The 25,388-nt window shown below is 44.4% G+C and overlaps 1 protein-coding gene and 1 pseudogene across 2 annotated transcripts in view; one reads left to right on the forward strand and one right to left on the reverse strand.

The window, feature by feature from the left end:
* Positions 1 to 11,372, forward strand: part of RASSF8 (Ras association domain family member 8) — a 326,220-nt gene extending 314,848 nt beyond the window's left edge. For both annotated transcript variants that reach the window (XM_078674112.1, XM_078674113.1), the window contains one exon: positions 197 to 11,372. In XM_078674112.1, the coding sequence (XP_078530238.1) occupies positions 197 to 318 (122 nt within the window). In that variant the 3' untranslated portion in view covers positions 319 to 11,372. The remainder of the gene's footprint in view (positions 1 to 196) is intronic.
* Positions 11,373 to 18,201: 6,829 nt separating this feature from the next.
* Positions 18,202 to 23,723, reverse strand: LOC144762535 (zinc finger protein 862-like; annotated as a pseudogene).
* Between the last annotated feature and the right edge of the window lie 1,665 nt (positions 23,724 to 25,388).

Below are 25,388 nucleotides of genomic sequence, written 5' to 3' on the forward strand. Positions count from 1 at the left end.
CACCAGTTACGTCACAACGCAGAGACAATTAACTAAGTTGTCTGCACCATATAATGGACAATAGTTTTAACAACCTCTGCCTCATGCTTATCTGTCGTTTTCTGCACTTCGCTGTGTATTACAGGATCATATGAAAACAGTCTATGAAATAAATGAATGTGCACTGACTGTCCCTCTGACTTTCTGTTTTCTTTAGAAACCACATTTCAGTCCGGCTCCCTGAAGCGCCCCGGCTCGTCCAGGCAGCTGCCCAGTAACCTGCGGATTCTGCAGAATGCCCTGTCGTCCGGCTTTAACCCTGAAGGCATTTACGTCTGAGCGTGTGACTCGAGAGGGTATCTTTCCTGTCCCGTCTGGTCCAGGCCCGTCTAGGACAGTGGGGGCCATTGCAGCAGCACCAGTGCCCAGAGGACCAGCAGCCAATGGGACTGCTGCTGCCAGACACAGGACGACTCCAGCTGGTGCTTAGTCAGTGCTAAGAATCCAGCACTGTCACTGCCTCCGCGTTTACTAAGTACTAGCCACCCTTTGCCAGAGAACAGGAATACAGTGCAAGACAAGACATTTGAAAAAGAATTCCAGAGGTTAATTTATTCCATTCAGTCGATGAATATGTACATGCTTGATTTTTCATATATTTTGTTTTTGTATACCATTTCTTTTATAACTTTAAAGTCGAGGAAAATCAAGAATAGACGCGTACAGGTACGCACGAATGTGGCTGCCCTGACACATAACGCAGGGCAGGCTGTTTCCTAAGGAGCCAAAGTCGCTGGGAAACATTACAGCAGGTCTCAGTTTTCTCCTATTTGAAAAGCTTTTGTTTTTACTTTTGAAAACCACTTGTTTATTTAAAGTCTAAGCTGGGTTATACGTTGAATAATACCCCACCAGAACGCCCATAAATGAGACGAGGCCAGGCCTCTCTCTGATGGGGCTTGGGGAGAGCATTATCAGGCAAGCGGCCTGTCGCATACTTGGCATTGCTTCTGATGCAAGACATAGCACCTGATAGACAATCCAGTGGTGCACACACATGCTTATTCACACATATGAGTGGGTCTAGTTTTTAAAGTGATTCTGTACCACTTTGGGGCTGGATGCTGTTTCCAAACCAAGGGGTTTATGTACACAGATTGTGCTCCAGGCAAACAGGAAGATAACTGTCTTTGATTCCCTAAGAGGTTGTGGGTGCACAGATACAACATCACGAACTCCTGATAGTGAAATTTTTTGATAAACAGAAGGGAGCACAAACCTCAATGAGCATGGTCTTCCGGGTTCAGTCCTCCGAGCAGAAAGTGGCATATCAGATGCTGGTAACAGAATGCGGATACTGCAAGAATGACTGCATAACTTCAAGTGAGCAGGCACCTTGCATTATATTAGTACTTCTGCCCCACAAAAGTCCCTCCCAATAAGGGAGGCATTTGTGAGAGAAAACATAACGACGCTCCTGCTCCTGGCGTCTCGCCATCCTATAGGGCTGCCCTGTATGTAGATGTAAGTGCTGAGTATTGCTGCTTCACAGGGCTTCTGTGGCTTGGCCTATTCTGTTGCTGCCCCAGGGTTCAAGTGGTTGAGCCAATCTCGGTCTACACCAGCCTGTTGTATGTGCAGAGATTTTGTTGTTGAGCAGTTTCTGTGCATTTGTAGATCTAACTGCTTCTCAGTGCTGCAATGCTTGAATTGATCAGGTTGCTGCTAAGGGCTGCTGTGATGGAAGATATTTGATTTCCTTGAAGGGCTGTTGCAGTTGAACAGATTTCTGGAGATTTCTAGTTATAGTTGCTGCACAGGGCTGCTGTGCTGGGGCTGCTCTTGTTGCTGCTCTTGTTGCTGCTCATGGCTGTTGTGCATGTTTGGATGCTGCATAGATCATGATCTGGTGCCTGTATAAAGCTACCCTGGCTGAACAGGTCTGACTGAAGAGCAGAGCTTCAAGGGCTGAAAAATCTCACTGCAACAGGAGTGCTGTGGTTGCACATATTTGCTTTGGGCACATATCTGCTTCGGATGAACAAACGTAGTCACTGCATCACGCAACTAGGACTGCACGGATCTGGTTGTCAAACTGAGATGCTCTTTTTGCACAGTTCTAAATGATGCAAATGGCAGTATCTGTGCAGATGTTGCACATGGCCATAGCGGATTGACAGATCTAGCTGTGAACATAGCAACAAAGGCCAGGATGCAACACAACACAACACTCCTATGAATTTTTTATACTTCTTTTGAAAAAGCTACACTCATTGTATATTAAACATTAATGGGCCGATTACGATGTCGGTTAGAAAACCTCTGACCACTAGTTGTAAGCTTTCCGACCACTGTTGAAGGCTTTCCGACCAAAACGGTTGGTTGCGCTCCAACTGCCTGATTACGATCTCGGCGGTTGAAACGTAAACCGACCAGTCATTCCTACTCAGTTCTGACCAGCTCTTGGAGTCTTCCTGCCAGTCGGTACCGCGCGGTAATCCCCTATGGATTGTGTATCCGATGTCGGGATTACAATGTTGGTTTCCCACAGCCTTTCCGTTCCGGCCTTTCCGACATGGAAAGGCTGTCAGAATGTGACTTTGGGGGCCCCTAGTAGGGCCCCCTTGCCACCAAGGCTTCCGGTAGGGGGTTGAGGGGGTACCAATGGTACCCCCCCTGTAAAACCCTGTGTGGCAGGCACCATGGGCTACCTGCCACAGGGTGCAGGGTTTTACACCCCGCCCCATTTCTCTATAGGAACCTGTATTACAGACGGTTCATGGCCATAACACAAACTCCCATAGAGAAAAGTGAGTATGCGACTGTTCGGTCGCTTTGTAATCAGGAGGTCGGAACCGCCGAGCGGAGTTCAGTCCGCCCTGAGACTGAGATGCTCCGACTGACATTGTAATAAGCCCTTAAATGACATACCGTACTGATAACCCTTTTGAAATGTTGTATCCACAATTACAAAAGAATACACCTAGAAGCTGTTCCATCTCATAACGGGAATGATTTAACATAGTGGTCACCAGCAGAGGCAGTACATCTCAGACATGAAACAGTACCTGTGAAGGTATGGTCTCCTCTTAGGTCTGGGTAGAACTACTCCTGCAAAGCCCCTTCCTGCACATGTGGGCTCAGGGTTTTAAAAGGAGGGAGACACAGTTATATAGACCTAATGAAATGTTTAAGTGAAATCAAATCCATTTTATTGTGCCATTAAACGAAATCAATTATAACAGACAAACTAAAACCATAACTTATGTACATAATCAAATCGAGATGATGTCAGACACTATCTACAGAAACATAATGCCTGCTGATCACTACTCTCAAATCTAAAATATGTAACACCCTGTGCACGTTCTAATTCTGATTTCACTTTGATCCTAACGCGCTTAGCCATCGATTTGATAACCATGGTCTGGAGTTCAACATTATTGCTGTTTCCCTGTGAAAACTCAATGAAATGAGCTTACCAGCGTCATCTGGTGCATACTACAGACATAATACCATTTACACTGCCTTTTTTTTTGTCAAACGTAACTGCCTTTTGACTTTGTTTAGCAATCTTTCTGTCGAAGAGTTTTGTTTGATACCTGGTCAGTCTGCATCTTATAAGGTTCTCTTTAAGAGCGACTGGCTGTCCGATAGAGGGCTTTCGACCTAATACACGTTCAGGATTAACATGCTTACTATCTAAGGGTGTCTTGAACAAAGTGTGTACACTGCTGGCACATACGTTATTATTCGTGGGTGAATGTGCTAATATTGATCAAAACAGGACCAAGTGTACACGTCCTACAGCTATTCTGCATTCTAGATGTGAAGAATTCTGTGTATTCTGAACAGTTCCTCCGCCACAATCCCAAGGGGAACCACTAACATCTTGGAAGAAGAAACCCTGACCTCCTTTAAAGGAATACAGTTGCCAATGGAAACCAAGTTTGAAAATAACAAGGATCTCTATAAAATCGATATTAATTTTGTTTGGACAGCAGAGGTACTTTTTGCAGAAATGCCCTGTGGATCAGACATTGTCGACTAATGCCCATGTTGCCCTACACGCTGCAATCCTTGCATTGCCTAGAAGCCCATCCAGTGTTCTTTCTACATGCAATGGGCTTTTACATGCCTGTCCTGCTGACACATGAACCGAGCCTCCAAGCATCCGCTACTTGTGAGGTTAATGTGGCCTGCTGAGGACAGTGACACCTCTCAGCGCTAGGATAGCGCCCTCAACATCCAGACATAGGATACCAATATATGCAGTGGTACAACTGACTTTTGGCAAAGGAACATTATGATGTGCTTTCCAAAATTGTTAGCCACTCTCTGAGATGACAGAGCCCCTGCAAACAAAGGGAGTGGCCTATTAAAGCTCACTCGTGCATGTAACATTGTAACAGCCTCAGCACAACGAGTCTCATTCAAGCAGGGATGAGGAGCATTATCTCTCACTAGCCAAGCCACTCCCCTTTACTCCACTGCCGCTTGTAATTCCCTCTAGATTGTCCCAAATCTACTGGGACATATTGTCTCATGTTCCACAAGCAGAGACCTTTAACTAACCTCTGTACACTCTAGTTAAAAGACTATATAGTTTGATGGATATAGAAACATTCCCTTCAGCCCTACAATTGCTTTTTCATATAACTGTTCCCGACGCCAGAATGTGCAGCACACATTTTCTTTCTTCATTAACTTCTGGTGGCTATTCTGCTGTTCACGAGACTCTTGTGCCGAGTGCCTGAAGTCTGTTGCATCTTCTTCGTGCGCATGCTCAGAGCATGGTAACCAGGTCTGGATAGCATCGTCTTAACTGTGGGGTGGTTTCCTATGGGGGCTGGTGGAGAGCCGTGGTACATCCCGTTGCAGTGCATTCTCTAATAGTTTTTGTGAGGAAACTAAATGAAATCTTTGAGAGGCTTTAAAATATTAATATTTTCAACAGCTATGAAATGGAATTCTGCTTGCGGCTGCTTCTATGGGTTATTTAAGTCAACACTGCCCTCCAGTGGCCTGCCGTGTAACATTTCTTGTCAAAGAAAATCGTAAAAAGAGCGTGATGAAAGTCCTTTTTAGGTCTCGCCTGTCGATGCGCATGCGCATCGAGCAAGCGAGACTATGGGGGCTCATCCACTCTTTATCCAACTTGCAAGGAATCGTGGCGATTCCTTGCAGTGCCCGTGACTTTTAAGCTCAATGCGCATGCGCATTGAGCTTAAAAGCGCGTGCACATGCCCCCAGCCGCCTGCCTTGCCTACTCTCCCGCCCCCTCACTTCTTGATTGCACGGCCGCTAGGCTGTGCCTCCCCTACTCTCCTCCTCCTACTCTGTCTGTTCCCGCACTCCTCCCACACCCCCGCTCCGCCCCCTCCCCTGCCTGCCATGTCGCGTCGCATTTCTCCTCCCCCCTCCCCCCAGCCGCCTGCCTTGCCTACTCTCCCGCCCCCTCACTTCTTGATTGCACGGCCGCTAGGCCGTGCCTCCCCTACTCTCCTCCTCCTACTCTCCTCCCCTCGCCGTCTGTTCGATAGCCATTGTTTTGTATTTCCTATTTGACATTTTTTTTTTTTAACCAAGCCGGTTTGGGGCGTTAGAACATAAAATCAACCTGGCAATGTTTGCGCACTTTACAAAAAGGCGTTCAATAATCCCGATTGCAAAGTCTACCTCGTAACCCCCAAATCTCTGAGGTTGACGCCCTCCTCGCGCCCCGGCTTGCTCCTGGTGAAGAAGGTATGTCTCCCGCACCTTTCATGGGCTCCAAGCAGACTGGTAGCACGTGCATGGCTTTTGGCACGGCAGTCTGCTAAGTGACTCAATGCAACACTTGTTTGAAATCCGCAGGAACTTGGCACCAAGAGTGTTGTTTATGTGCGCGATTTGCTCGACTTGAGGAATCGAGCGGCTGAGCTCTCACTGTTTCACTTGTGTCCTGGGCGGAAAGCAAGAACGGTTATATAATTCAGCAGATGGTTTAAACTTTCATAACGTTTCTTCCTTTTGGTTTTTCCATGTCCCCCTTTCTCTAATGAGAACAGATCGGAAAAAAAGGCTTCTTGCTATGCGGCTGGTTCCTCTTGCCCGTGTTTTGAAATGTATGCTTTCTGAAGAGATTTCTGGAGGCCATGGGGTTCCATTATGAAGCAATCATTTCTCAATTGTTAGCAAACTACACATAACTAGAGCAGCCCTTCTGCCAGTAGGAACCGGGACATATAATATATAAAACAATGGTTTAGCCTCCCCTACTCTCCTCCTCCTACTCTCCTCCCCTCGCCCTCTGTTCCCGCACTCCTCCCACACATTAGAAATGCAATAGCCAGTCAACTAGCCCTTTCAGCGTCATGTGACCAGCGCGCCCCATTCAGCTTTGCTGGTGTCGTATCACATGACACAGGCATGGCCAGTCGTCAGGTTGCACCGCCCTTTGGTTCCCGAGCATGCTGTTCTCAGCCTTCTCCAACATTAACCAAATCGGCAGCGGCCTCCTCGACCGCCCACTCATTCCCGGCCATTCAGCTCAGCTGTTTACATTGCCAAATGTCTTCACAACATCTGCAGCAGCTCGGCTAAAAAAAGCAGGAAAAATCCACAACACCCCCTTCGCCAACCAACTAAATACATCGCAACACCTGGCAAACCTTTTTCTGTACCCTGCTGCTTAACACCCTCTCCCCCGCTCCGCCCCCTCCCCGCCATGTCGCATTTCTCCTCCCCCCTCCCCACAGCAATGCCCTCCTAACAACACACAGTGCTCCCTGATGCAACGTAATTATCCGTCATATTAGGAGTACTTTGTTAGCTAACAAGATGGTTGTACTGAACCCCTCACCCTCACTCACCCTCACTCACCCTCAACCCCTCACCCTCACTCACCCTCACCCTCAACCCCTCACCCTCACCCTCACTCACCCTCAACCCCTCACCCTCAACCCCTCACTCTCACTCATCCTCACTCACCCTCAACCCCTCACCCTCACCCTCACTCACCCTCACCCACCCTCAACACCTCATCCACCCTCAACACCTCATCCTCACTCACCCTCAACCCCTCACCCTCACTCACCCTCACCCTCAACCCCTCGCCCTCAATCCCTCACCCACCCTCACCCTCACTCACCCTCAACCCCTCACCCTCACTCACCCTCAACCCCTCACCCTCACTCACCCACCCTGACCCTCACTCACCCTCAACCCCTCACCCTGACTCACCCTGACTCCCCCTCACTCCCCCTCACTCCCCCTCACTCCCCCTCACTCCCCCTCACTCCCCCTCACTCACCCTCAACCCCTCACCCACCCTCACTCACCCTCACTCACCCTCAACCCCTCACCCTCACTCACACTCCCTCACCCTCACTCACCCTCACTCACCCTCACTCAGCGCAACCACAGCATCATTTAATAAACTTTACGCTATTGGCAATATAAAATAAAATCCACGTATTAATTATTAATTGTTTTTTAAAGCCATTGATTTTTTTTATATCAACACATATAAGTCACATATAAGTCCCGTTAATACAAAACATGTTGCTTTACAAATGCTAGAGGTGTCACATTTACAAAAATTATAACTATTGGCTTTGTAAAGAAGAAAGCTATTAATTTAGCTATTTAGAAAAAACAACACATAAATACAAAAATAAATAAATAACACCTATAGCTCAAACTTTACTACTGCGAGACCTATTGCATTTCCAATGCTTGTTATTCTGCCCAAACACTGTCATATTGTGCCCGTACTTGAAGTGAGGCCGCAGCGGAAGAGACCGGCTGAGAGCTGGCATCACTGGGGTAGAACAGCATCTGATAAACGGCTTGGGGCATGATGTATAGAGGGCTCAGCAGTCCACCCCTCCCCCTTTGAATGGAGCTGGGACCCTGGAACACGTCTCCTTGTTACTTAAGGGAGCGACATAAGAACGTTCACTCCTAATTAAATACAAAAGGTCAGAGCACTCGGGTTTGTTTAGTGTCACTTCCTCAATTTGTAACTTGCAAAGAGAAATACTATTTGTTTTCAAGCTCCAAACCATAATCATTCTACCTGGTTCCAAATGTGGATACACCAGAGCCTGGCCCCAGAGCATTGCCTGTTTTTTGACATTAGCATCATGTTGTGTTGTGAAATTGGATGCAGGCATATTCACCACAGTATAGCACGGTCTAACCTAGGCCGCAAACACTCGCTCCTATTAGGGCTGTGATTACTAAGCCAGCAAGTAGCAAACTCCTGTGTGCTGTACACAAAGCCCGACAAAAATATGCAGATCTTCTTCACTTACATGCATTACATGTATATTTACATCTGTGTCATTAAGGACATCGTGAAAATGTGAACTGATTTTACAATTAATTTTGTGGGCTGTCAAGCTCCTGCTGCTGCTCACTAACCAGTAGAGGCTGAAAAGAAGTGATAGGGACATTGAAACAAGCGCAGTAGCAAGGGCAGCGTAAATGGGGACATGTAAAAAGCATAACTCGCTCTTGTAAAAGGGTTGGAAGTGCAATGTACGTATCCAGGATGCTACAAGTGGCCATCCAGCGAGAAGGCCTCCTGTAGGCGGCATTCACACTCCTAACCGTACCTGCCTGCGCTCGCGTTGATTCTTTGATGCTATTATTACTCCCCAAAAACTTAAGGGGGGTGAGCTGTCAAGGTCTAAAATGAACCCGCACATGTTGTCACAAAAGCTAAATACGTAAGCATTCTGACGTAGCTGCTACTGAGAGGAGCTGTGTCCAATCCACTGTTGCATGAACATGCACACAGGCTATCTGTGAACTACACAGAAACTTTTATGAAGTCATAATATTCTCTTTGCTTCATACAGCTCATAAAAAGAATATGCGTGGCTTTGCTGGGCTATTTTGGCGACTTGAAATCAATGGGGAACAGGGCGCCCCGGGAAGGCCTGTCTCCAGAATAGACCTTTACATGTGCCTGTTTCTCTTTCCACTGAGTACCTAACTCCAGCGGTAAACATGAGTTGAGATTCCCACAACCTGCTGTGCTAGATGGTGTATAGGACATGTGCTCAGTCTGCGCATAGCAAGAGAAACCATTGTGTGCAGTCACCAGGCACAGAACATACAACACTTTACTGTGAATCCTCTCCCTTGAACATAACACCAAAGGACAGACCTAAAAACAAGGAAGCAATTTAGGCACACAATTGAAACATTTGTGTATGAGAAGCTAGAACAGTTATATATTGATAGCTGGTTACTCTAGGCAACTAAAAATACAGAATTTAAGTGCAGCAGCAGTGGTGTAACACAACCAACCCACTGATTCCTCTGCAGCATGGAGCGGGTCCGGCTCAGCCAATGGCCTTAGTACATCTGCGAGGTGAAGAAGTGGACCTCATTCCTTGGCAAACATTAGTTTGTTCTCGACTTATGGGCCAGAAAATGTAGGGAAGAGATGATGTTATAAGCGCTCCACTGTAGCTTCTCGGTCAGGTGTGAGGAAGAGGGATGTTCACAGTGTAGTTCAGACGTCAAGCACCTGGATATACCAAATACGGATGTATGTCGTTACAACGCATGCTTTTTCCACGCATGCCTTTACAATGCAGTTTTACATCGCAAGTCGTTACAATGACTTGCGTTGGGGGCGCTGGATAGTGAATAGTTTAATTTACTATTCCAACTCCAGTCCCCGTGGATAGTAGGGAAGGTGTTGGATAGTAAATTAAACTATTACCTATCCTACAGCGCCCCCCAGCGCAATTCGTTGTAACGAATTGCGTTGTAAAAGTTGTGTGGTAAAGGTAGTGCGTGGTAAAAGTTGCGTTGTAAATGCTGTTTACCACCAAATACAATAGGCTGCCCTTATTCAGCTTTAAATGATGAAGGTGTGAGTAGATGCAGTCACATAAGCCTTCTGCAAACAGCAGGCCGGCTGGAACACATTCAACAGGCTGTTAATGAATCAATCCGGTTCTTCTAAAGCGTGATTACTCGTACACTAGGGTCCCAAGGCGCTGTGTGTGTGTGTGAGGGGGGTCTGCGTTTCGGTCGAAGAGCCAGATCTTGAGGTCCTTCCTGAATTGTGGAGGCAGTGATGCGGGCTGGTATCCGTCGTGCAGATGCACACCGAGCAGATACTTCCTTCGCATAAATGATAAGCTACTGTGGAATATTCCTGTACCTGGATAATAAAAAACAATGGGATAATGGTCTGTGGATATTAATTCTGTTTATACCTCTGATCCATTACTGCCCCACACTAAATATCCTCCCCAAAAAACGTAAAAATTATCTTTACTTTTTATGCTGCATTATTTTTTATTTAAAAGAATGAATTTGTGTTTATAGGAGAAGCGATCTATGGGATATTGGCGCCAAAGACAAAAATGCATGTGGCGCTCACGTCCTCACAGTAAAGAGGCAGTTCTTGTAGTTTGCAGTTGCAATAAGGTACTCTTAGCGGCCCTGTTGGCGCTATAAGGCAAATAGCTGCCTTACCATTTCATATTGACAAACCAGCTCTGGTCAGAAGACTGATAACCAACACTCCTCTGCCCGCCCCAGAGGCACTCTCACGATGCAGGTGAAAAGGAGGCAGGACAAGAAGTTGGTCTCTGTTTAAAAAAAGGTGAATATTTTGAGTATGTAATTGTGAAGTTTCAGGTGCGTTGCCTTCGGAGACTCGGGCCTTAACTTGTCTATGTAAATATTTAGAATAACTAAGGTTTTTTGAATGAAAGAGTTGTCTACAACATTTTCAGTACTGTACTAAAATGATGAACTGTACAAGTATTACTTTTGTACCACACCCATGTTAGAGCACTGGACCATGCACATTTATACCCTTTGCTACAGTATTTGAATGTGGGGCCGAGTTCTGCACAAAGGTGGTACCACAATTACTATGCCTAGCATTTATTCAATGTTGCTGCTTAGCCTTTCGCAAAAGGGGGCTTTGATATATAATCAGGACAGCCACTGTACAAAGCTGCAGTAGCCCCCGCTCAACTCAACCCAGTATGTACCAGTAACCAAATGAAAGCAGTGTGTGTCTGAGTGTCTGGAGATGGCGAAGGCCACCAAACCACTAGTTGTGACGCAACAATGATTTAGGATTTAGGGAATGAATGAGACCAAGCTACCACGCACCCCGGAAGGAGGCGCGCGCTTTGTGGTTTCTCACTTAGATATGATGCTGCTGCAGCTTTTCATAAAAGAGACACCATGCTCAAGAACTGTGAACACAGATGTAAGCTTTCAAAATTGCTTTGCTTGATTGCAATTTGAAATTCTGTATTATATGTAATTATTGTCTTTTATGTCATATTTCAAAAAAACATGATATATATTTTCTGATTATTGCCATAGAATGTCTATATAAATAAACTCCTACACAAATAGACTGTTCAGGATTCATTGGGAAAAGGAGGAGGGCGGGGAAGGGGTAGACAAAATGTAAATGATTCAGGTCAGAGTGGTTATTGTCATGTGCTGGAGTTGGATGTGTTTATTAAATGAAAATTATTGGGTAATCAAACAAATACATACAAACATGCATACATACAAAAACACACACAGGGGTGTGGGAGTAAGCCTCAGTTAGGCCTACATGTGCTAGGGGTTTGCCTTTCTCTGCACAAGTCCTTAGACCAATAGTATAGAAGTTGGCACGGAAACTGTAATATAAAAGACTCAACAGGCAGATGCATCAAAGAAAATACCGGGAGCAAACGGGCAGATTCTCAGAATCTGGCCGTTTGCTCCCGGTATTTTTGCATTTGGGATGCATCATCCCAAATGCAGAAATCGCAATTTAAGGAATCTCTAAATAGCAATTCCTTAAATTGCTCTTGCATTTAAGGAATCCCAAAATGAGATTCCTTAAATGCAATGCATGAAACCAAAAAAAATAGCGAATTCACTAATAGGGGGAACAAATTACCATGAAGTTGAACTTCGTGGTAATTTGCTAAAACTTTGAAAAATGCACTTTTGTGCATTTTTCAAAGTTACATGTTGCTATTTAATGCAACACCCACAAAGAAAAACAAGCCCAAATTGAAATCAACGTATTGTTGCAGAGTGGTGTCAATCTGGTCCACTTCATCATTACTTATTGTCCTCTTATATCTATTTTTGGAAATATCGTTGAATAGTTTAAAGTCTCGATGATACGATGCGGGTGCCAGAAACACAGCGGGCAACAGGAAGGACACATAACGTACGCCAGACCAACCAGCAGGTAGTTGATAATATCCCTTATTGCCACAAACAAAGTAGGTGTTATGTGAGGCCGTAAAACTGCTGTTATTGGCACCTTCAATAGTCAGTACCACTGTACACTCACTCCTTCCTACTGGAATTTTCCCAACACTACTAATACATAAATCTGCTTTAGTTCTAGTAACAGAAATCACAAATAGTCCATTGTTCTTAATAGTTCTCATATTTGTGAAGACATATGGTGTCGAAATATTGTAAGGTTGGTACTCTTCCCATTCCCATTTAGTCCCTTTAGCTTGAGGATTACCATCTTTATCTGGGTAGCATACTTTATTAAGTTGAAAGTTAATCCCGCCTACTGAAGGCTTTCCAGATGCAAACAAAAGCGCATACCAAGATGGACAAGAACCATTGTGCGAGAATGGAAGAGGAATAAAAGGTGTTCCTTCTTTCTTTTGATGTGCAGGTATCATCCCACACACCCAACAATTGGTAGTATTTGTGGCATTGTGGGTGTGATGCAGCATTTGGATGAACGTGTTATTCAGTTAGGATTGTCGATGTTTCTGCTCATGATATGGAAGCGTAAAGTAATGATGTTTAGCTGGCGCTGGAGTTGTGGTGATCAAAAGCTCTTGCGCAGGAGCCACTTTCTCAACAACCCAGGTTGTCACTGCTACAGCCACCATAGCAACAGCAAATCCTACAGCACAAAAGATCTTTCTTTTAGCAACAGTTGATTTCATTGTAGACATGATTAGCTCGTCGTAGTAACAATCGTTGGAGCTCTTATCCCTGGTCAGCCGTTGATTTCTTCACCGAGGGTCAAGAGGGGTGTCACTACACTATGCAGGACTGATCCCCCCCTTGTCACATCGACATTCCGTTTCACCAACCCAGGGCGGTAGCTCAACCAGTTTTTTTTGGCAAAGCAGATTCTTTCCTTGGTCTCAACTGATATCGGGATACTCCAGCGATCGTGTGGTCCAGTAAGACTTCCTCAGATTCGTCAGGTGAGATAGCTTGGCCTTTCTCCGTTTCCAGAATCTCTCGATGGTCAGTCAGCACAGCAGGTTCCACCAAGGCAGGTGACACTCTCTTGCAGTGAGTGCCATGGACCCAGTTCTTCCGGTTCGTCACTCGAACTGCTGTCCTCGTGGCTAGAAGCACTTGCTCCGGTCCTCGCCACCTTGGCTCCAAGCTGTTCAACCTCTCGAAGACCTTGACCATCACGTAGTCGCCAGTACGGAGTTCGTGGGCCTCACCTGTAGATCTGTCAGGAAGAGCTTCTCGAACCTGTTGATGAATAGAGATCAAACTGTCAGTTAACTGTGCCAAATAATCATTCATCAGAACACATGGAACATCATGTATGGGGTGTAGTTTAGGAACTCCCCAAATGTTCATCGGTCTCCCAAACACCACTTCATATGGTGTAAGCCCAGATCGTGAATGTGGCACCGATCTTATGGACAACAATGCCAAGGGTAGTGCATCTGGCCATTTCAAGGACGTGGAAGCCAGTATTTTCGCTAATTTTAATTTCAAAGAAGCGTTGTACCTCTCCACTAATCCTGCTTATTGTGGGTGGAAGACTGCATGGTACTTCTGTTTGATTCCTAATCCTTTCAGAATATACTCAACAACTTGCCCAATAAAATGAGGCCCGTTGTCACTCCACAAGAGTTTACAAACACCATATCTAGGAAAAACTCCTTAAGAAGCACCTTCGCTGTAGTGAGAGCTGTATTATCCTTTGTAGGGTATGCCTCTATCCATTTACTGAAGTCACATACCCCCACTAGGACATACTTCAAGTTATTGCAGCGTTCAAGTTGGATGTAAACCATCTGCAAAACTTCAAAAGGTGCAGTCGGTGTAGCAAACCCTCCTGTAGGAGTCCGTGTCCCTTTACCAGGATTATACTGCCAACAGATCAAACAGGATTGTACTACTCTCTTAGCTGTGCTGGCAATTTCAGGATGCTCCCAAACTTGCGTAAGCAATTTCATTATTGCTACATTTCCAACATGTGCCAGCCCATGTGCCATTTGAACCATAGGTTGTAAATAGGCTGCAGGTAGCTCTTTGCTTCCTGTGTATTCTTTATCTGTATAATGTGCAACAATGCTCTGCCTTGTGTGTGACCGCATTTAATGTTGTTTTTCTTTGAAAATAAAAAGATTAAAAAAAATATATATGCTGCAGGTAGTTTCCATTTATCCATGTCTTTGTTGCGCCAACAACCCTCGTCGTCCAATATTCCTTCTTTAGCTCATTGCTCAAGTTCTGCTACAGAAGCAGATCTGTGTACATCTAACACTTCCTGTCTAGCGTCATGCCATCACTCTGCTTGAGACTTCACTACGTACATAGATGTAGTGCTTTGTTGCATCTCAGTCTCACGAGCTACGCGATCCGCAAAGGTATTACCTTGTCCTGTCTTATCAGTTACCTTCTTGTGTGCACTACACTTCACAATAGCTATCTTCTTTGGATATGTTAGTGCAGTCAGAAGAATATGCACTAATTCTCCGTGCATTATCTGCATTCCGTGGGACGTAAGAAAGCCTCTTTCCTTCCAAAGCAGGACAAAATCATGGGCCACTCCAAATGCATAGCGGCTGTCTGTAAAGATGTTCACACATAAGTCATTGCTGAGTTCACACGCTTGTGTCAAAGCTATTAGTTCAGCTGCTTGAGCCGACTTTTGTGGTATGCGAGCTGTCTCCACTACTGTCTTAAGTGTCGTAATTGCATATGCAGCTGAGGTCGTGCCATCTGGTAACTTCAAACAGGACCCATCAACCCACAGTTCCCATCTACATCTGAAAGGGGCGTATCTTGCAAATCGACGCAACCCTTTGTCTGTTCCTCAGTAAGGAATATACAATTGTGAGATTCATGTGACTGAGCTTGAGTCGCTGGATATGGCAACAAAGTAGCTGGGTTTAGAGTCGCACACCTCTTTAGGGTAATGTGAGGGGCCAAAAGTGTCAATTCGTATCCTGTCAGGCGAGCACTAGTTAAGTGCTGCGTTTTAGTCTGATTCAAAAGGGCATCTACTGCATGGGGTACTAGCACCAACAGTTTATGTGACAAAACTATCCCTTCACTCTGACGTATGGACACAGCTGTTGCTGCAACTGAACAAAAGCACCCAGGCAATGCATGAGCAACAGGATCAAGAACTGCTGAAAAGTACGCACAGGGGCGCTGCTTGTCACCGTGTGTCTGTACTAAAACCGACAATTCACACCCATCTTTCTCATGTACATAGAGTGCAAAGGCTTTCGTGTAATCTGGAGTGCCTAACACTGGTGCAGAACAAAGAGCTTGACGTAACTGATCAAAAGCATTCTGACATTCATCTGTCCCGGGAAGGGGCATTGGAGTGTCTTTAGTCAAAAGCACTAACAGGGGTTTAACAATGTGTGAAAATCCTATATCCATTGCCTGCAAAACGAAATCAGACCAATGAATGCACGGACATCTTTCTGAGTGGAAGGCACTGGTGTATCTAAAATTGCTTGAATGTGATCTGGTGTCAATGCACGGCCCTCCTTAGACAGAAGGTGACCTAAATAGGTTACCTTCGGTCTACAATATTGTAATTTCTTCCGTGACACTTTATGATGATGTGTAGCAAGAAAAGAAAGCAAAGACAAAGTACATTTTTCACACTGTTCTGGTGTATTGGCTGCCAACAAGATATCATTGACATATTGAATGAGAGCCACTCCTTCAGACAAAGTAAAGTAATCAAGTTGTCTTTTCAATGCTTGACTGTAAATGCTAGGACTCTCAGTGTACCCTTGAGGAATTCTACAAAATCTATACGATCGATTATTCAAAGTGAAGCCGAACAAATATCGGCTATCAGGAGGAATAGGAACCGAGAAGAAAGCATTCTTCAAATCGATTACTGAAAATGTAGTTGCTGTTGGAGGAACCAGAGTAAGAAGTGTCATAATGTCAGAAACCACAGGGTATTGGGGCACTACAATCTTGTTGACTTCTCGCGAATCAATGATGAATCTTTAAATCCTAGTGTCAGTGTCTTTTTTCAAAATTGGAAGAATAGGACTGTTGCAAACATTGTAAGAACTTCTTCCACAACTCCCACTTTAATCAAATCATGAACAATGCGTATAAGTGCTTCTTCCCCTTCTTGGGAAATGTTATATTGCGGCAATCATGGCAATGAAGCGCCCTCCTTGACACTAATATGCACTGGTGGGATAACCATTTGCCCTACATCTGTGTCTGAAGCAGCCCACAAAGTACTAGGGAGTGAAGCTAATGCAATATCCTCTTTAACAAGACAAGCTCTCTCAATCACGGGGTAGTTGTCATTCAAAATAAGACGTACACCTTCAGGAGAACATCGTATCGTAGCCCTGAAATATTTGAGCATATCAAGACCCACAATATTGTCCGGTGTATTCGGAGAAAGCAAAAATGGACATGGAGCAGTAAACTTATCAACATGAAATGCAAGTGGTTGTGACATTGGGCTAAGGGAAGGTGTTCCATCGAAACCTATTGATGCGATGGTTAAGCCAGACAGGGGAGCCCTCGGAATCAATTGTATAGATAAGGCTCTACGAGTAGCTCCTGTATCAATCAGAAACTGATCAGTAGTACCCAAAACATGTGCTGTAACATAGGGACCCTTCTGATCTACTGGAACTTCAACTGACTCCTTACCCCATCCGAGGCAATCCTATGCATAACTAGAATCATTCAAATCAGACGGCAAATGATCAGACATTTGGTGTTGATTTCGCCTATCAAACGTGTTAAACCCATTTCGTCTACGCATATTAGTATCAAACCTAGCATGATCGTCCGTGCTTCCTCTAGGCCCTGAATATCCTGAACGATTTCTCATTTGTCCCCGTCCCCGTCCCCGTGGATGCTGCTGAGCACGCAATACCGGACAATCGGCAACCCAATGTCCAGTTTTCCTGCAATACGCACACTGGTCAAAAGACAAAGTCGAACGATCATAAGGTGGAAAAGATGGATCATAAGACCCACGTCCACCTCTATCATTACCTCTAGAGGGCAGACCATAAACCTGAGCCAACATAACCTTCGTTTTCAAATCTTTACTCTTTTTATCCTCATTACCCTTAGCTTCTAACTCCTGACGCTCATAATACTGAGCCATAGTCCAGAGAGAAACCGAAGAAGAGGTAGTCCATGAACTCTCGCTGGCCTTAGGCGACTAGCTATTCCTGGCAACAGATTTACGACATATTTATCGACAAACAGATGCCTGCCTGTGTCATCTGTCAATGACTGGCCACTAAAATCGTGGAATGCGTTTACAAAACATGTAAAGAAATCCGAAACTGATTCATCTGCCTTTTGTTTACACAACGCTAATACAGTCCAATCTATTTTTTTAGGGGGAATAATGGTCATTAACTTAACTAATATAGCTACAGGAAGATCTAACATTAATTGACACGGTTTCTGTGCGGGTTCCCTCTCTACATCCAGTCGTTCTAAATCTTTCCATAATGCCCCAAAAGTCGCATGATCATCAAGCTTACGTACAGTTCTCCACATATCAGTGGGTAATATCAATCCGAAAAACAGGTCAATATCAGGCAGAGTCATAGTACAAGAACTAATGGCACCCTCAACTTCCACATAAAAAGCTGCTGGATTTTTCCGCGGATCGGGCAATGCAGTTTTAAGAGCTCTAACATCTTCTCTATTCCAAGGAGTGTAAACCCAATTATAAATAAAATAACCCTTTGCATCAGAGGAAGCCTTATCATCACTCGTGCCTGCTCCTTTAGGAGGAACATACAAAGGTGCGGCTTCCCGCATAGGTTTCGCATGAACTATCATAGTCTTATCTGTTCCGAAGATAGAAGCTTGTGCCACGCCGGTCTGAGGTGTTTGTGCAGCTGCTTCTGCAGCCTTTTTCTCCTCTCGCAAACGGACTGCATCAACATGCAGTTTAACCAAATGCCTGATTGTATCAGCCACCTAGGAGAAAACAAAAAGACCATCACGCATTTGCTTACAATTAGCTGCTACATCGTCGGGCTCTAACTCCTCAGAATATTTCCTAAACAGCTCAAGGACCTCTGCGGCAAACACCTCAGTAAAATACAGCTGCTCCCTTTCCTGCCACCCTTTCATGCAATCTAGAAGTTCAGAAGCAGAGGCAGTGCTACGAACTGCTTTACGAGCAGATCTAAGCTGGGACGCACGCTCAGCTGATAATATAGAACGAGTTTCTCGTGCCTTCTGTTGCTCTGAACCGAAGTCCTCATCTGACTCATGAGGGACAGAAGGAACAGTATACGGAGGTGGAGGACGATCTAATAATAAGAAATCATCTTGTGGTTTATTAAGTATAGGATAGAGGGGCCGCCAAACAGCATATTGGCCTGTTACCTGTAAATTGCGCTCCCTATCCTCTCTCTCTTTTAGCTCTTTTATTTCTTTTTTTTTCAACTCCAATGCTTTCGCGTAAATATTTTTTCGCTGTTCCTTTTCGATCAAGGCTTGCTCACACTTCATTCGTTCACGCACTTCGTTCTCCCACATTCGCACACAGTCAAACATATCTTGCCTAGGCTTTCGCTTAAACATACATTGTTCCACATACTCAATCTTTCGTAAATCAAATGACCCATTCATAGGCCAACGCAACTCAGGATCCTTACTATTATATTTATTCCATAACGTGCTGTACATTATAGAAGAAATACCATATTTAATATACATATCCCTATTAGGCGTCCCCTCCGGGGGGGCCGGTTGTGCTTCATCAAGTCTCAAACTGGTACCACTACAAAAGCAACACTTCCTACGAAGTGTGCTAGAAACAGGCATGCCAAAAATAGTGCAGAATATGCAGTATTATAACCAAAGTAGCGCTTAAGGTACTCTTCGTATGTTGCGTCGTTCAAATCAATTCAAATCAGAAAATTCTCCTCATTACCTGCCTATATAAATTGCAATTCATATATACCCACAACTACTACAAAAATTGGCCAATACAAATCCAAAGCCACAGTAAGCGTTACTAAACTTCCTTACCAATCCCAGGCATCAAAACCAACAGCAACTGTTGCATCAACAGAGCACTTACTAATCCCTTGGTTATCCAGATTTCAACTGCCAAGTTCTCAAATCGACCAAATGGTCACTGCATGGCGAATCAACAGAAGAGATCTCAGTCGAGGACTGGCACCACCTGGATGGTCAGATCAGAAAGGGAGGAAAAACGCTGTGGTTTGCCAAGACGTGGGTCTCCTCGGGTAATGATCGTCCGCAGCGAGATTTAAATCCTTTGTTGCGACCACTCCTTCGGGCAATCGAGTCACCGATGAGCCACGCGTTGGGCGCCAATTTGTGGGAGTAAGCCTCAGCTAGGCCTACATGTGCTAGGGATTCGCCCTTCTCTGCACAAGTCCTTAGACCAATAGTATAGAAGTTGGCACGGAAACTGTAATATAAAAGACAAAGTTTATTAACTTCATGAGGTGGAACTACATTCACACAACATCCTTCGGTAGTGTGTGAAGTAGCACACTGAACAGAAGGAGCATGGTCCTTTTATACCCACACAGGAGGTCAAAAGAAGGCGGTACAAGTACAGAAGAGAAGGTTTACATACATAAAAGGTCCTACAGAAATGCACAGTCAACAATAGGGAGGAGCTAACAGTTTGCTGATTCTGGTAAGAATAACCTGACAGTTACAGACTAGGAACAGATGTAAGGACAGTTACAGCTTTCCTCTGCGGATGTGCAGAGTAGCAGAACCTAAATATACTCTGTTCACAGGCAGAATACAAGAGCAAATGACAGCAAGATAGGACAGAACACATGGTGAGCACATGGCAGACAAGATGGCTACTGAATATAAAATGGCTTCAGCTAAATGCTAACCCCAGTCGCTGTCAAACTACAACAGGGGGATATGTACAAGGAAGTGTCGGAGCGTGTCGTTAGTCTCCTTGGCTTAACGACACGCTTCACCACTTCTGAAACACAAGGCTGCACCATATTTACAAGAATGTGGTGCAGCCTTGTGTTTCCCCCTGCGTTGGTGCTAAGTTTAGCAACTTAGCGCCAATGCAGGCACCCTTGCACCAGAGTGCAAGGGTGTCTGTGTACAGGGGAGGATTGTTTATGTGTAGGAAGGTGTCCCTTCTTGCACATAAATAACCCTAAAATGCCATTCTGTCACTTTCATGTCTGCTGCTTAATGCAGCACACATGAAAGTGACAAAATGTCATTTTTTAAACGTTTGTTTATGTACAGGAAGGGACACTTTCCTACTCATAAACAAACCATGGCATTTGGCTTTTTCCATGTGTGCTGCACTAGGCAGCACACTTGGAAAAAGCAAAAAAACGAGGAGAAATAATGCATTTCTCCTTGTTTCGCCAAATTAAGACCAGAGTTTTCCTGGTCTTAATTTTGGCGTTGCCTCCTATGTACGCCACCCTTGTACATAGGGGGCAGCGTCAAATACAATGGGTGTTGCGGTGGAATACCCACCACAACACCCACTGCATGCCCCTTTCACGCTAACCATAGCGTGAAGGGGCCTTATGTACAAGGCAGCAATAAGCCACGTTGAGTGGCTTAACGCTGCCTTGTACATAAGCTACAGCCCCAATCGCCACCACAACGTTAGTAAAAGTGACGACGTAGTGCTGATAGGGGCTTGTACATATGCCCCACAGTGTTTATTTGTGGAGTACACAGAAAGACCGCAGTTCAAGACACTCTTTGTATTACTTCATGTTCTTCCTGGCTTCACCACTTTTTAACTTACCAAATTTTTACCTACAGACTGGTCCAGCATATGAGGGAGCTTCTGTCAACCTCCTCTTCATTCTTAATACCATATAGTAGAACTTTAAATGCAGATTCAGAAGCAAATGTGTGTTACCTGTGACCAATGTTCCCTCTAATTTTTTTCCTCTGTGTGCGGCAGTGGAGGGTCTCTGTGCGCTGCAACCATGGCTATGTGCGCCAGGAACCAGACAACACGCGTGTGCCGTGCCAAATATCACTCTAAATATTTACTTAAAAAAGTGAAAAGATGGTGCATTTTCACACATACAGTGCCACGTTAAGGATCTTAAGGTCGGTTTGCAAATTGGATAAACACACCATTACATGAATTAGTTACACAGACAAGTACACTTCAGGTTTAGAAAAGCACAAGACTCCAGTGGTGGTACCATCATAAGATTTTACTAAATATTCTTAACTGGAGCACTGTTCATTGGGTGGGGAAATATTGAGAGCCTATACAATATCACATGTACACAATAAGTTAAAAAATTATATAACATATTTACAATTTGATGTGAGAGCTGCTGAGTAATGTTGGCCTATCCCACCAGAGATAGTTTGTAAAACGTAGACATCCAGGCAAACATGGACTGTGGGAGAGAGCCGTTCAGACATGTCAAGTGGCATCACTAGATGGGTGACAGGGTTGCTTCTCACGGCGATCCTTGCCATTTTTCCAGTGCTGATAAACTCTATCAAGGTCAACTTTCCCATTCAGGAGGTAGGCCTTTGTCCTCCAACATATCCAAATGCTTCTGCTCTAGTCTATTCCTCAATTTACTCTTGATAGTATTCATGAGGCTGAATCCTCGTTCACAATCTGCACTAGATGCTTGAAATGTTGCACAGACATCAACAAGCTGAGACACAACACTATACTGAGCAGCATTGCGTACAGAGAAATTCACCAGGTCTCGAAAGGTGGTAAATAACCCACCCGTTACATGATCTGCCACCACATATTTATAATCTCTGTATTGCCGAACAACACCTTCTGGTGTTTCACAATCACCCAGGGCCAAGACATTTTTATACTTTTTAACAAGTCTTTGTATATTCTCAGTCCCAAAATCAAAATGTGATTGTGTTGCCATTGCCTGCATTTCAAAACTTTCCCATTCTTTCAGTTCATCTTCAGGGAACCTTTTTTGCATGTGCTCACAAAGAAGGGAAACAAAGGACAAAATAGGTCCACTGTCAAACTCTTGCCTTTCCTTGTACAACACAATCAAATCTCTTACATTGCTGCTCCAAAAGACAGTGTCCCCCAAATATTGTTCCTTAATTTGGCCAATCTTTGCTCTTGCATACTGTACAGCTTCAACAGTAGTCAAAGAACTTTTTTGGAACAATTTGCACAAAGCTGCAAATTCACTCAGAATGTCATTAAGTACTGCAAGGGAAATACGGTAGTTTGAGTCAGATAGCTTTTTGTAACAATATTTAGCAACTGGATCATTCTCTTCAACTTTTTCATGCTCAAAGTACTTAAGAACAGCCTCATAATTCCGAATTAGTGCACCAACTGCAAAATGCCTTGAAAGCCACCGGACCTCATTCAATGGTCGAAAAGAGACCACTTCACAATCAGTGACTGATGCCATTTCATCCAGCTTGGACTTCCTTGCAGGAGATCTGGAGAACACAGTGTAGACAGTCCTCAATAATGTCTCCATCTCTTTAATCATTGGAACCCTCTTCCAGGCATCATCAACTCCCAAATCTTCTCGGTGGGCGACACAATGCCGCTCAACTAGATGGGGAATGGATTGTTTAAGGCGAGTAGCAACACCGTTATTTTTACCCAGCATCACAGACGCACCATCGGATGTGAACATGACCATTTTCATGAGGTCCAGTTAATTGGCAGTATAGAATTCCTTCACAGCAGTAGTGATAGCCTCAGCATTACAACGAGTCAGCTTCACTGTGCCGCCAAACAGTGTTTTGTGCTCTGTTGAGGTTACAGGTCGGAACTTGAAGTACAGGATGAGCATTTTTGTAACAGAAATATCTGTGCTCTCATCAATTATCAATGTGTGATACAAAGCGTTACGAAGTTCTGCCATAGCTTCACAGTGTATCACGCTATTGATGCCCTCAAGGAACTCAAAGGCATAGTTCTTGCTCCTCCAGCTGTCTGGTATCTTCACATACAAAGCTAGGTGGTCATGGATGTCTTGTACAGATAACATTGAAGTATTCATCTTCACTGCCAGCAACACATTGTTGATGAGAATCTTTATCTCCTCAGGCAGGGATCTTTGTCGTTCAACTACTTCCATTCTATTTGCTTTGTCAGTGGCAGTTTCTGTCAGCATTGCCCGCACTCCAAAACCAAACCTGGCAGCAGCACTTCTGTTTCTCAATATCACTATGGCAGACTCGTGAACTTTGCTAATTAGATGGCGTTTCAGGTAATCCAGTTTCCAGCCATCACTCCATTTCTTCCCTGTAGAAAAGTCCCCAACAATCTTGGCTTCGGCACATGCTTTGCAAATCAAGCCCACGTCTGGACTGTATTGAAATAGTTCCCCAAGTTGCATGCGAACCTTGCTTCGTGATTTCTGTGTCTCAGCCTCCACAATTTCTTTCATCCACTCTTCCTTGAATACATGGCAACATTTCTTCCTTTGTGGTGAAGCATCACACTCTGCAGAAGGTTCAGCTTTGCGCTTGAACATATTTGTGATAACTGGGTTTCGCCTGCTATGCCACAAAGCCTGCAAAATAAAGGAACATAGCTAAAGTTGATGCCTATCCTCATGATTGCAATCTGTCACATAATATAGAGGCGTTGCCGGCAAAACGTAGAGTGTAATTACCTGGATTTCTGTCCACTGCCTTGCCCTTTCTAACTTAAATGATGCACTGTCCGTAGAGCCTGCAATAGAAGTAAAGATTGTTATAGCACATTGTGAATTTGTGATACAGCAATATACCATGTGCACCATAAAGGAACTCTACCCAACAATTACCTGTTGTGATTGTGCTCACGTATGCCCGTTCAAAGGTGTGGGGTACTGTCTGCGAAACCTAGAACAGAAGAAAACATGGGTAAGGTATGTTGTTATATTACAATGCACAAGATGGACCACAGTTTAACTCTACCAAACAAGTACCTGGTCTGCTTGTACTCGCGTATCCCTGTTCAAATGTGTGGGGTACTGTCTGCGAATCCTAGAACAGAAGAAAACCTGGGTAAGGTATGTTGTTATACTACAATGCACAAGATGCACCACAGTTTAACTCTACCAAACAATTACCTGCTCTGCCTGTACTCATGTATTCCCGTTCAAATGTGTGGGGTACGGTCTGCGAAACCTACCACAGAAGAAAACATGGGTAAGGTATGTTGTTATATTACAATGTAAAAGATGGACCACAGTTTAACTCTACCAAACAAGTACCTGCTCTGCTTGTACTCGCGTATCCCCGTTCAAATGTGTGGGGTACTGTCTGCGAATCCTAGAGCAGAAGAAAACATGGGTAAGGTATGTTGTTATACTACAATGCACAAGATCCACCACAGTTTAACTCTACCAAACAATTACCTGCTCTGCTTGTACTCACGTACTCCCGTTCAAATGTGTGGGGTACAGTCTGCGAAACCTGCAACAGAAGAAAACATGGGTAAGGTATGTTGTTATACTACAATACACAAGAACACAAGATGCACCACAGTTTAACTCTACCAAACAATTACCTGTTTGTTCTGCCTGTACTCCCGTCTGCCTGTACAACTGTATTTGTAGCACGGTCTCACAAACCTGCAAAAGAAAAGGGGTGCAGATTGTGAATCTATTTACCCAGCACCCCCAAAATCCAATGTGGAACATACACTGAATTACCTTGTCTTTGTGGGTACTCACGCCTGACCATTCAAATCCAAATACCTTACAGACTGCAAACCTGCAATTGAAGACAAGATGGTTAGGAAAGGCTCTAAGAGTTACAAACAATGAATGGGACTGCCCAGATACTCCATTAGGAAAAACAACCAAATAGTTACCTGGGATTCCAGTTTAGGCAAATAACCACGTGCCCCTGTGCTTCATTATTAGCACCCATTAGGCTAAACTTATCTGCACCTACCCACACAATCCAGCCACTCTCCTGCATTTTCTTTACCTTTTGCCATGTCAATGTTTTAACAGATATGTGTCCCATTCACACACATTTGCATGTAATCACATTTACAATAGACCATGGGTACTCACAATTATTTGATGGACCATCAATGACTGTCACAACGTGATGTATAAGGTTGCACTTGTGATGACTGGTGAGAGCATACGTGATCACACTTGCCTCAAAAGATAAAATGGCCACTGAGTCATGATACATGC

Source organism: Lissotriton helveticus, chromosome 1_1 (genome assembly GCF_964261635.1).
Source record: "Lissotriton helveticus chromosome 1_1, aLisHel1.1, whole genome shotgun sequence".
Lineage (NCBI taxonomy): Eukaryota > Metazoa > Chordata > Amphibia > Caudata > Salamandridae > Lissotriton > Lissotriton helveticus.